General features: G+C 46.4%; 1 protein-coding gene across 1 annotated transcript; it reads right to left on the bottom strand.

The window, feature by feature from the left end:
- Nucleotides 1-4,987: 4,987 nt before the first annotated feature.
- LOC122377211 (protein white-like) lies at nucleotides 4,988-11,617 on the bottom strand. The gene is made up of 4 exons (XM_043357169.1): nucleotides 11,461-11,617; nucleotides 6,905-7,010; nucleotides 6,151-6,319; nucleotides 4,988-5,862 (listed from the first exon to the last, which is right to left on the bottom strand). The coding sequence occupies exons 2-4, from the start codon at nucleotides 7,003-7,005 to the stop codon at nucleotides 5,761-5,763; spliced, it is 372 nt and encodes a 123-aa protein (XP_043213104.1). The 5' UTR covers nucleotides 7,006-7,010; nucleotides 11,461-11,617; the 3' UTR covers nucleotides 4,988-5,760.
- Between the last annotated feature and the right edge of the window lie 334 nt (nucleotides 11,618-11,951).

Here is an 11,951-nt window from a genome sequence, read left to right as displayed (position 1 = left end):
GGGCAGGTTCTCGGCACTAACCGGTAATCGCGCCAGACACGTGCTCGATATTGGAACAATTGCCACTTTCTAATGCATTTCGATGATGCATGATAAGGTCTTCAACTGTATTGATCCGCCAGTTTTAATAAGAAACACAATCCTAACCCGACTGTAGTGTGAAACAGTCTGTGGTTAAAAATTGAGCATGTTCTACTGTAGTTCTAATTTGGTTTCCATATTACTTTCTACTGCTCTCAACACCGGAAATCCAATAAATGAATCATTCATATATGACGTTACAACATGACGTTAGAACTTAGAACTAATTAGCGGCGCGGTGTTCAGTTATTAATATACAGCATGCAACTAAATGTATCTTAAATCCGCGCCGGTTACTGAAACTTCACCAGTTCAAAAACTAAGGATATGAGGATGACACACCGACGGCAAGGTTTTGGCGTATTCAGCCATGAGGCTTTGGGGCTTCTTTCAGAGCCAGACCTACAGACACGCCAGCTTTCGAAGGGGGACAGGAGCCGCCGGCTCGCGCACCCGCCATGTGTATTGATGCGGCATCAATACACATGGCCGGTATGCGTGACATTCGCCACATGTTTGTGCATTAAAGTGAAGAATTTAGAGGGAAAGGCTATCGATGGTGTTTGGTAGGTACTAGGTAGTGATAGACCTACCCTACTTCAAATGGTATCATTTTTTTCAATGAAAAGGTTCTGGGAAAGGTGCAACAAGAATTTGAATGCGTGAAATTCCAGGAACTTTTTATCATTATATATATTTTAACCGAAAAATTTATTTCTCCATACATGTTACCGTTGCCTCTAAAGATGAACCGTAGATAAAAAGCTACCATAGTTTCTGACTTTTAACCCGCGCCCGGCTGGGGGTCCTGGATTTCCACGCCCTGCTGGGGGGGGGGGTGTTTGAACACCCCCCCCTTCTAACTCGGCTCCTGGGCCGGCCACGTAGCGATACGCGGAAGGCGGCGTTCGAAAGAGCGTCAAAAATAATGACGAAATCACTTCGGTCAATTTTTTGGTCAGGTCAAAGGTCAGGTCACCAGAGGTCATTGAAGGCAAAATTTCGCCGATTTCCGGGTCGAATGTCGAAAATTTCCAAGAAGCCAACGCATAACTCGGGAACCAATAGAGCTACAGCGCCGCGGAAAAGCGCATTCGATAGCCCTATTAACGCCCTTTCTGAGTAATTCTCTCAGATTTGACCTAACGTCAACGGTTTTGCCTGCAGGGGGCAAAAACTGCAAAAATAGCCGATTTTTTCGGAAACAGTTTTTCTGCAATAACTTTTGACCCAAGCCTTGTACGAGCTTACTTTTACCGGCATCGTGTTCCTCTCGTCAATACGCATCGAATGAACTATAACTTGACCTTGAAAGGTCAACTTGAAAATTTGACCTCAGGTCAAGGTCATGACCTGACCGGAAAGGGTCATGTTGCATATCAGTCGATCCGTATCGTCGAGCTGAACACATCTAAGGCGTTTTCATCGCTCTAGCATGCCTCTATCAAAAGTTATTCGAGAAAAACTGTTAGATACCATTCGTGACCTAAGATGACCTCAGGGCATAAACAGGGGTCACGGACACCATTTTCATGTTCAGTGTGTCTAAACCACTTGTAATTCGGTGTTTGGGAGTGTTTATGATGTCTTTCGTCCAAAAGAGGCGCATTTCAATTTTCTCCCATTGACTTATAATGGGGAGGTCGCAAAATTGACCTGACCTTAGGTCATCGATATCAAAATTCTGAGATAAAAATTTTGTACATGCTATTGCTCTTAGCAATCGCTGAAAGTTTCAAAGCGATCGGTCACTCGGTGTAGCTATGACAGACATTGAAACTTTTTATGAGGTGAGGTCACTTCAAGTGACCTGGTGACCTGACCTTGAATGACCTTGGTCTGAAATTTTCACAACATGTGTAGAATTGATGTATGATAAGGTGTACCAAAAACGGCGGCGCGGAGCGCCGCCGTTTTTGAGATATTCGCGAAAAACCACAAGGGGGGGTGTTCAAACACCCCCCCCCCCCAGCAGGGCGCGGGTTAATATTCATAGTTCAGACTCTATACGAATGGTTTTGAAGGCTTGAAAAGTCCTTCACATCCGTGAGGTTGGCAGATTCACAGTTTTCCCCTGGTCTGGACACTGATCGCCCCAACCGGAGCTCTGAACGAGGGGGGGGGGGAACCGTCATAGGCGGGCTTACCTTTCTGTGTTACACGTAAAGTAATTTATTTTTGCACAAAAAATTAATAATAGGTAACCCTTTGCCCATAACTAACAGAAGCAAAAAACGAGTCCATTTCTTATTTGTTTTTGTCTTCCTTTAGTTATGAGCAAAAGTTTTTCATAATTATGATGATAATCACGCTCACGGCTTAAGATAACGTTTCAAACCATTCAAACTATATTTACTTTGCTTATTTACGAAATCATGTATACGTGGCACACCCAATGACGAATGAGGTCATCATATTATAATTTATAAAACAGTAGATGCGCACAGCGCCAAAACGCTAAAATATGGGTGACAGGTGCTCATCTCTAGATGATGCTCAGCACGCTTGATCTCCCGGGAGCTCTGGTGCCATATGTCGGCATCGCAGTGAACATTTATGAAGATGTTACAAGCTTCTGGGATGCGGATAAAAAGACCACGCTTGTACTATTAACCCTTGCTTGGGGAACATGAAATGTGGTCTGTTGACGCACAGATCTCGCTGGCACAGCGAGCGGCAAATACAAGGAAGGTACAATGATATTATTTTCACGTCGGTTGAACATTGAAAATCTTACAAATAGCAGCATGAAAAAGCAGGAAAAATAAGGAAATCGGAAAGCCTGAGCCGGGCGCTGCGAAACCGGTTCCATTCCAGCAGGACCAGTCCCGTAACATGACACAGTAGCATGATAGCGTCCCTCACGGGTTATACAAGCCTTTTGATTGCAGCGTTATATAAAACATTCATTGGGATGACGTGTCTAGTGGGTTACGTAAACTATTTTCGTAAGCGGCGTACACTCCGGCCATGCCACGAGGCTGAACATATAAGTCAATACCTTCGCCTTTTGCATGGTATGCTTGCTTACTCGTATGTTCCTTCATGCTTCAGTTCTCGCTGAGGGGTTAATGGGGCCATGGTATGACCTCGTTCTTTTTATGTGGCATCTGCCGACTTCCCACATGGCTGCATACGATCCACATGGTGAGGTTACAGCGTGCTTTCATAACATATATGCAATTGGACTCACAGTTTATTGCTGTGTTTAATAGATTCATTCTCTCATTCATTTACAAGCAGCTACCAGGTCTGGGCTAAGCGAAGGGGGAAGAGAGAGAGAGAGAGAGAGAGAGAGAGAGAGAGAGAGAGAGAGAGAGAGAGAGAGAGAGAGAGAGAGAGAGAGAGAGAGAGAGAGAGAGAGAGAGAGAGAGAGAGAGAGAGAGAGAGAGACCTCCGGCTTCGTCAGGCGATTTCAATCAGCGATCGATGCCGCACTGCTGACCGATGCGTTTATGGGGGCAATCTATCGCGGTCCTGCTGCGAGGTTCAGGAGAACACACACAAACAATGGCTGGCAATCGGCAGTGGGTTCGCCACTCGCCAGTGCCACGAGCCGGTGTTCTGTGTTCTGGCCCGACCCGGTCGATCACTGCACCGGTTGCTCAGCGCGATCTGGAAAATCCTGGTCTCCGCTCCCCAAGGCTCCTCCCTCTCCTCCTCTCATTTCATCTCCTCTCCGCTCGTCTCGTTTCGTCTCCTCTTTCCTTCCCTTCTCTTCTCCTCTCCTCTCGTCTCTTGTCGTCTCTTCTCTCTCCCCCTCTTTCTCTCTCTTACTCCCTACCGCACTCTGTCTGTATGTACGAGTATGTCTGTCTCTCTGTCTCTTTCTTTCTTTCTTTCTTTCTTTCTTTCTTTCTTTCTTTCTTTCTTTCTTTCTTTCTTTCTTTCTTTCTTTCTTTCTTTCTTTCTTTCTTTCTTTTTTTTCTCTCTCTTCCTCTCTCTCTCTCTCGCTCGCTCATGCTCTCTTTCTTTCGTCCTCTAGCGAGCACATCTATCGAAGAGATTGGTTTGAGAAGTAAGCGGCTTCAAGTAATAGGACAAGTTTAAAGCGAGCCTTTTGCCAGGAGGTAGTGCAACTCCTTCGCTTTATTTCTCACATTAGCAGTTAGTTAGATTTAGGTCGGCCCGTGGCACCTCCCACCAGGCTCCCGCCTTTTTTCAGCGAAATATTATCAGAAGTGAGAAGATCATGACATTGATGGCCTCATGGTCGCTCCTCATCAGCTCAAATCAAGATCGCTGTTAAATTCTTTTGTCCGCTATCATGGTTTGTATGTTCAGTGCTGAATTATGTGCGTTCTTCTATGATGAAACTGTCCCATTATTTGCTCTCTCAAGAAGATGGCTCACGTACTACCGGCTAGTTAAAATTCGTATGGCTATATTTTATCGGCCTTTTTGTGTGACACAAACCCATAATACTATAAATAGACGGTGGCAGTGATCGACAATAAAATCCTATTGGAAAAACGTGCTCCGTATTTTACCGCCCCAGGTGGGCTCCGCTTTTTGCCCTCATTATGTCGTGCGCGAGTGCTGCTTTTGGGCACGGTCCGATAAGGTCATGTCAACCCATCATTAGTAGCGCATCACTGGGCGAGGTAGGGAGGGGACACCGCCAAGTCACCCCTCGTTTTCTGCAATATTTTCCAAACCTGTGAACCTATCGCCACCAAACTTGCAGTGCCTTCTGTTGCATCAAAGTGGCACCTCTCCGTCCTAGGAAAAAATCGTTTCTAGCATAGGTTGGCTAAAAAGGATGCCCCAACTCCCCCAAAAAAAATGCCCCGGGCATTCAAGGTCCGTTTGATGAGTTACATTATCCACTTACACTACCCGTATTTCCGTGTTTGATTTCAATGTTCAGGTGAATGGTCAGACATAAATTGGAAAAACAAATATCTGCATTGTACGTATTTATTCACATTATAACTGATAAGCACTCTGCCGCTTAAAATGACGAGGACATTTTGGCATATGCTATTGGAAAGAACACATTCCTGGGCGAGCAAAACCAATATTGGCTTGCCTCGGCTCAGCTCTGAACCACAAGTTCATATTCATCTGTAGTGATGGAAAACGCAAAAGACATATGTACATATACGATTATCATTTCCCAATAGATTATATTTACCCTAGCTACAAAAGTCTGAGGCACGATCGTCACAGCTTGCACAGGGACTATGCAGTCATTTCGGGTATTTCAGCACACCAACAGGAAATAATTTGAAATTTGTGAAAAAAGCATCATGTGTTTCTCAGCACCAGATTGATTGAGATGCCTGAAATGCGCTTGAGAATTAAGATTTAACAGTGCCACCGATACCCAGGAACACACGCTGCCGAGCCTGTCGCACCCCTCCGGTACCTATATAGCTAATCTCAACACATTACCGAGCTTCAATGCCACATTCTAGCACCAGGAACGTCGTACCCCGGCCCCGCACACTAGGTGACGACGAATAGCCCAGATGCTGCCATCCTGCACAATACAGTTCAAACAAGGCCTCACATTTGACTGTTGCCTCTCGACATTATTCGGTGACTTGCCACTGACGTGAGGATGTCATACCACCAGACATCACACGGCGATGGCTCTTGGCAATGGCACGTGACAATGACACTGACAGCTACGCGCTGTGAAGAAGCTAAAGCGCGGCACTGTGGCAGCTAGCGCTACTCGTGTCTATAGGACTTGAAGAGCAGGATCAGGTAGGCGAGCAGCCGGTAGCCGACTAGAAGTGCGGCCAGGGCGCCGATGTCCACATTGAAGTTATCCTGGAATGTGAACCGAGATTGTCAGGATAGTGACAAATCTCGCGCCGCCAGGACAAAAACGGTAGCAGACTCCGAGCAGAATAGCTGTACCTATGCCCTCCAACGAACGGACAATGGAAAACTGCGTGAAACCGTTCACCCTCTCGTCGATGAAAATAGCATGGATAACATAGCATGGATAAATATGATGGATAGTTACCATCGGCTGCCAACATGATAACTTTAACCGGTAGAAAAAAGGGCACAGCAGTCTGACTTTACCACTCGCGGCGCGGACGGGCCACTTACCACGCTGTAGCTGAGAGTCTCCAGTACGACAGTGCCGTTGCTGGGGCACGCCGGAGAGCCCCCACAGTCGATGTGATCGATGTTTTGCCACTGGTTGATGCACAGCGCCTCATTGGCGTAGTTGAACCAGGACAGGTACTGGAGCCACTCCAGCCAGACGGGTACGGACCTGCAGCGGACGGGCACACACTCAGCGCCCGGCCCAGCCGCCAGCGGCCCTCACAGAGCTGGGAGCTTACGGCTGCATTCCGCCAAAATTACTCCCGGCTGAGGGTGTCTAAAAGCTCCAGCAGAACGATTCTACAAGTAATGGAGCCCAGCTTTAGCGTAATTATTGCATGGGTGCTGGGCATCAAGAAGCTGCTTAAAAAAAACGAGCCAACCTGTTCTTCACACATGACAGCTGCCACACTCAGATGCACGTTTATGTCATCCAGTTAAGTACAATCGTCAAATGACCAGCGAACCTTAAATTCCTATGTTGTCGCTCAGTACTTTCTGCCATGCAGGGCTCGCTGTTATTGTTAAGAAGGGTTTTTATTTGTTACGTCGCTGTCGAGCAACACAACAACGCTTGATTGTTTTAACATGCGATAAGCCTGCGTCGTTAAATTGTTCAAGCGTTATATGTCAAAACATGAATATCCTAGGTTCTTCCATGCAGATCACCCGACCGTCTCACTCTCGTCCGTAGTCCCGCCCACAGTGTCACTCTCGCCGGTCTGTGGGAGGTCCGAATCCGGCGGCCACTCACCCGCTATTGAGGAAGAAGCCGCCGAACAGCATGAACGGGATGATGGCCGGAGCAGTGATGGCCAGAGCCACGTTCACACTGCTACTCGAACAAGACGTCATGTAGCCTGCAGAAGAGGGACACGGAGGTCAGCGCGTGCTGCGAGCCGCACCGGGCAGAAGCCGACCGATCGTGTCAGGCGGAAATTCGAACGGGAGAGGAAAGATAGTGCACGCGGATGAAAGACAGCTCACTGAAGCAGGACGAAAACACAGGAGAGGACGTCTGAGGAATGCCCGCTTCTATATGCGCACCGAGATATCATGTGGCGCCGAATCGAAACATCATATATAACCGTTTGCTCGTTGCGTGTTTAGAATTGTGTGGTTACTCAGTTTTTCAATGCCGTTGCTTCGCTGCAGAAATCCAATTAGTGTGCCTTTCATTGGGTAAGGCATTTGGTAGGTTCCTTTTCCTAAACGCGATATGAACGTTGCCTGCATCCCGTTAACCCTATTAGTGGCAGGCTCCTGGTTAACTATTTTGAATAATTAAGTAAAGATATTTTAAAAGTTTTGAACTCATTTCGTGGGCAATGCAAGGTCTGCTTTGCTTGAACAATTTTTGACTGATTGCTTTGCCAACAATTGCAGTCGCCAACGAAATGGGAATTTTTTGCTTTTTTCCGAAAAACAGAGGCAAACAGTTTTTTCTTTCCATGTTTTGGCACTAATCGGACGTCTGGATTTTATAAACGGAGACAGCGATGAGATACCTCACTCAGGCCATCACCGTAGCCGGCCGGCCCGGGCGGTGGCCTTTCGCCGTGGTTTCTATATTTAGATAATCGCCAGCCATCGGCGGTGATAGCCATCCTACGAATTCCGACCCATGGCCTCTGCGCGACCGCACCCGCGGAATGCTCGCGCCGCCTACGGAGACGAGAAGACTAAGGAGACCGATGGGCTAATCAGAATCCGACATCACACGGCAGGGGCGGATCCAGAAAATCTCCAAGGGAGGGGCCATTAGAAACCAGGAGGCCCCCCATAATCCCACCTGTTGGAGGCCCCATCTTCCCACTTGTTGGGCCCCCCCCCCCCCTAAAAAAAACTGCGTCTATTGAGCTTATCTAGCTGTTCAGGCAACATCTCAACATCTGTGCAGGCTTGGAGGCCCTCTGTGCAGGTTAGGAGGCCCTGTAAAAGTAGTCATCTCTGTGAGTATAAGAGACCTCCAAGTTATGAAAAGCTTTACCAATCTTCTAACAAAGAAGTCTTCTCAGCTAGTCTTCTAAGAAATAACTAAGTGGGTAGGTAAAAAAAAACTCATCGGATTTCGGCCACTTTATTTTCAGGAGGCCCCCTTTTCAGCTTTTTAACTTTTTAACTTTTTATTTTATTTTTGAAAAAATCGGCCAAGGGGGGGGCCATGGCCCCCATGGCCCCCCCTTTGTATCCGCGCCTGTCACACGGTCGACTGCCTCTCCCCGCGGCATCGGATGCTGAAACGGAGTCTGACAGACATCGAGACCGAGTGCTCTGCGTCTGACCAGCGCGACCGATCACCCGGGTCACACGTTTTCCGCGCGCTAAAAAAGGAACACGGGAGGCCGGTCTCGGCAAGAGCCCTGCTCCATAATGAATGAACGGGTGGCGGCGCGCTGCGCTGTGGCCGGCGTCGTCCGATAGGGGAGGTTGGGGTAATTTGGCCGGTGGTGTAAATTGGCCCCCCACCTGTACAATATCTGATAAAATAAAATGAAATAACTCTAGTCTCTATTCATTTGTCATGGGTAGAACTAACTCGAGGACAAATGTCAAATCTTCCCCCCTCATACTTTTCTTCAAAATAAATAAAACATGAAACTTTTACTTCCGCTTAAAAAGTTGTATAACATGCAGTATTTGGGCTGTAAACGAATTCCGACATTATAGCGTCATCCTGGGGGGTTGTTCAGCGGTTCCAAGAGCAATTTCATTTAGTTCCGTACAGTCATGACGACTTTATAGACAACAAATTTCAGAATAGCAATGTGGGGTTATTTGGCCGGGACTAGCGGGGCAACTTGGCCGGTGCGCTCAGGGTCGCTTTGCTGGGGCGGCCCGTGACCTTTAGGTCAAGCGACTTGAGGTAGCGTGACCTGAAGTCAACCTTTGACCTTGACCTCCCGAGGTTAACACATACATGTTTCGATGCGGACTGACGAGAGAATTACGATGCTACTTTTAGTTTTGACCTAGCTTGATTACTTCAAAAGTTATTCGTAAAAAACTGTGCTCGCATCTAGAGCCGCTATTTTGGCTATTTTCGACCCCTGTGACCGCTGAGTCAACCTCCGAAATGCGTCAAATGCGTCGTAGGACACATGTCATTGCTGAATGCGAAGCTGACTCGCCTATAACAAAAAAAAAAAAATCCCGGCCTCAAACTAACACCGGCCAAATTGCCCCACACCCCGGCCAAAGAACCCTGCTAGTGGGGCAATTTGGCCGCCTTGTAGACATTTGTAATACGTCACACATACAATATAAGTAATTACTCTAGCATTTCAAGTTCACTGTCCAGTAAAGTAAAATGAATGCGACACCTGCCAGCGCTGAGAAAATGCAGAAATGTGTCGTCAATTTTAAGTTACATCGTTTTCTAAAAAAGCGGCCAAATTACCCCAACTCCCCTACTCGGCTCACTGCCCGAGCCTTGCTCCCCGGCTGGGGTCACGCTGCTCTGGGGTGGCCAGGACCAGCAGTGGACCATGTCACCAGAACATGTCCCTGCCGTAACAACATCAAACGATATCATCAGACAATGTAGCCAGACCTACATCAAAATGAGCCGCTGGACGCGTCCCGGTGCATTTATCTCTAGCTCGGCTCTCCAGAGCATCACGAAATCAAACAAAATAGCCAATACAAATGGATGTGCCTGTCTCCGATCAATGTCACCCGCGTTTCGGCTGCAGCAAACAAATCACCATTTTGTATTTATTAATGCTATAAGCAGAGTGATAAGAATTAAACAGCATGGATCGGGATCTTCTGTAAATACGCACACCTTTAACCCTCGCCCTGGCAGGGCATTTTTCATAACACGGCCTGGCAGGGGGGGGGGGGGTCGATGCGACCCCCCCCTCGCGATTGGCTCCTATGGCACCTAGAAACACCAAATTTTGTAGGTAGGTGGGCCCCTGGAGTTCTCGTCCCTGTGCAAATTTGGTTGCTCTAGGTCAATATTTAGGGGGGTTTTGGGGGGTATAAATGTAAAAATTTCGCTAAAAACAGGTCAAAAGTTTTTCGCTTATAACTTTTGATCTAATAACGATAGAGCAAAAAGAAAAGCACCAGTGAACTTAGCACGTCAAGGCGCATCGAATGATATACTTTTTAGCTTGCTTAAGTGTACTTAAAGTTTTCTTAAATTTTAAGTAAACTTAAATTAATAAATTAAGTTCAAGTTAATCAAATTGCATCATATCGCATATCATTCGATTCGGCTGATCACCAGGAACACAATGATACCATTTTTTTTAAGCTCTAGCGTCATTATGTGCCAAGTTATTGGCAAAAACGTCATTTGACCTCAATTGACCTCATTGACCTGACCCATGGATAAGTACACCAAACAAAGAAGCACCAAGTGACCTGCTGATAAGTACTGTGGTTTCTAAGCACAAAAGTGATAGAACGAAGCGGATATCTCCAGTATTTTCCGAATTTAGCATTTTCCCATAGGCTTAACATTACGACGTAATGACCTCTAACTGACCTCAGGTCAGTGACCTCAAAAAACCCGAACTATATGTTATACAACTCGGTGAACTTAGCACATCCTGAAAGTTTGAAGGAAATCAGTCCAAAACTGTGAGCTGGACAGGTGCAAAAAGAAAATTGAAATTTGACCATGACCTTGTACCGGTTTTTCTGACCTGGTGACCTGACCCAAGGTCACCCGGACCTGAAATTTTCAGGTCATATGTAAAAAGGTTGCCCATAGGCTGTGCCAAATTTGGCGGCGCTGCGCGCCGCCGTTTTACGCTATCTTCGAAAAACCTTAGGGGGGGGGGTCGCATCGACCCCCCCTGCCAGGGCGAGGGTTAACAGGTGACTTCTTGTTACGTTGTGAATAGTCGGCATTGTATGTATAATACATAGATATGACCTGCTTTGCCGGCATTGGTACGGAGCCCATCTATTGAATTCCCAAGGCATTAAGGTTGTTGTCCTTTTTTGGGGGGGGGGAGCACGTTTAGCGCACTTTCCGCAGGCATATTTTATAAAGCTGTATACTGACTATTGAGTGCACCATCTCTACAAGCACCGTTACCGCAATATCAAACCGTTTCTGCTAGTCATTTTAAATCTGGCTACAAAAATGTAGAACTTAATCAGTAATCAACGTTCCAGATGTGAATGGCTCGTTTGAATATCATTAAAATAATGGTTTCCTTTATTGCTGTGCAAAGTTACCCTAAAATATGTATGCACGTAACCTAGAGATTAGAATCATATACGGAGTACATTTAAGGTCCATGACATTGACAATGCTCTAATAAAAGATCAAAATCATTTAGCATTCACCTCGCGCATGTGATATAGATATCGAGCGATCTGTCGCATGCCTCCCGACATTTGTTGTTGACCGACAGTCATCAATGCTACTATCGGCAACTCGATCAGCTTTTAACGTCGGCGATAACCGGTCTCCAAAGCTACGCAGCGGTCCTGCGTTACATGACAGTCTGCTGCTAAAGGCATCGAGAGACCATTATGAATACACTCCTATATCTGTTTGGCAAAATATTGTTCAAACACCAGCTTTAAGTTTTTATTGGTAGCTTTCGGAAGCGTTACAGCTTCCTTCGTCAGCCTTGGATAGAATTCTTAAAAAGACAGATAAACACGTAAATACAAAACAATTCAAAATTCAAAAAACGCCACTTAAACTTAAAGTGGCGCAGATATTCGAGAAAAGCTCGTTTCGTAATTCGTAGCGTTCCACTTCGTTGACGAATTCGCGTACATGAGTAAGCACAATAAACAAAAACACCGCACGAACATTGACTATCATT

The sequence above is a fragment of the Amphibalanus amphitrite genome, unplaced genomic scaffold, assembly GCF_019059575.1.
Source record: "Amphibalanus amphitrite isolate SeventyFive unplaced genomic scaffold, NRLGWU_Aamphi_draft 002628F_arrow, whole genome shotgun sequence".
Taxonomy (NCBI): Eukaryota; Metazoa; Arthropoda; class Thecostraca; order Balanomorpha; family Balanidae; genus Amphibalanus; species Amphibalanus amphitrite.
The sequence above is the reverse complement of the archived record's forward strand: the minus strand, read 5'-3'. Positions and strand labels throughout refer to the sequence as shown.

Bases quoted from the DNA above. Each gene is read 5' to 3' on its own strand.
- LOC122377211 (XM_043357169.1), bottom strand. From the start codon at position 7,005: ATGACGTCTTGTTCGAGTAGCAGTGTGAACGTGGCTCTGGCCATCACT. The intron at 6,320-6,904 runs GTGAGTGGCCGC...CGTCCGCTGCAG, and splicing joins GGCTTCTTCCTCAATAGCGG to GTCCGTACCCGTCTGGCTGG. The intron at 5,863-6,150 runs GTAAGTGGCCCG...TTCACATTCCAG, and splicing joins AGACTCTCAGCTACAGCGTG to GATAACTTCAATGTGGACAT.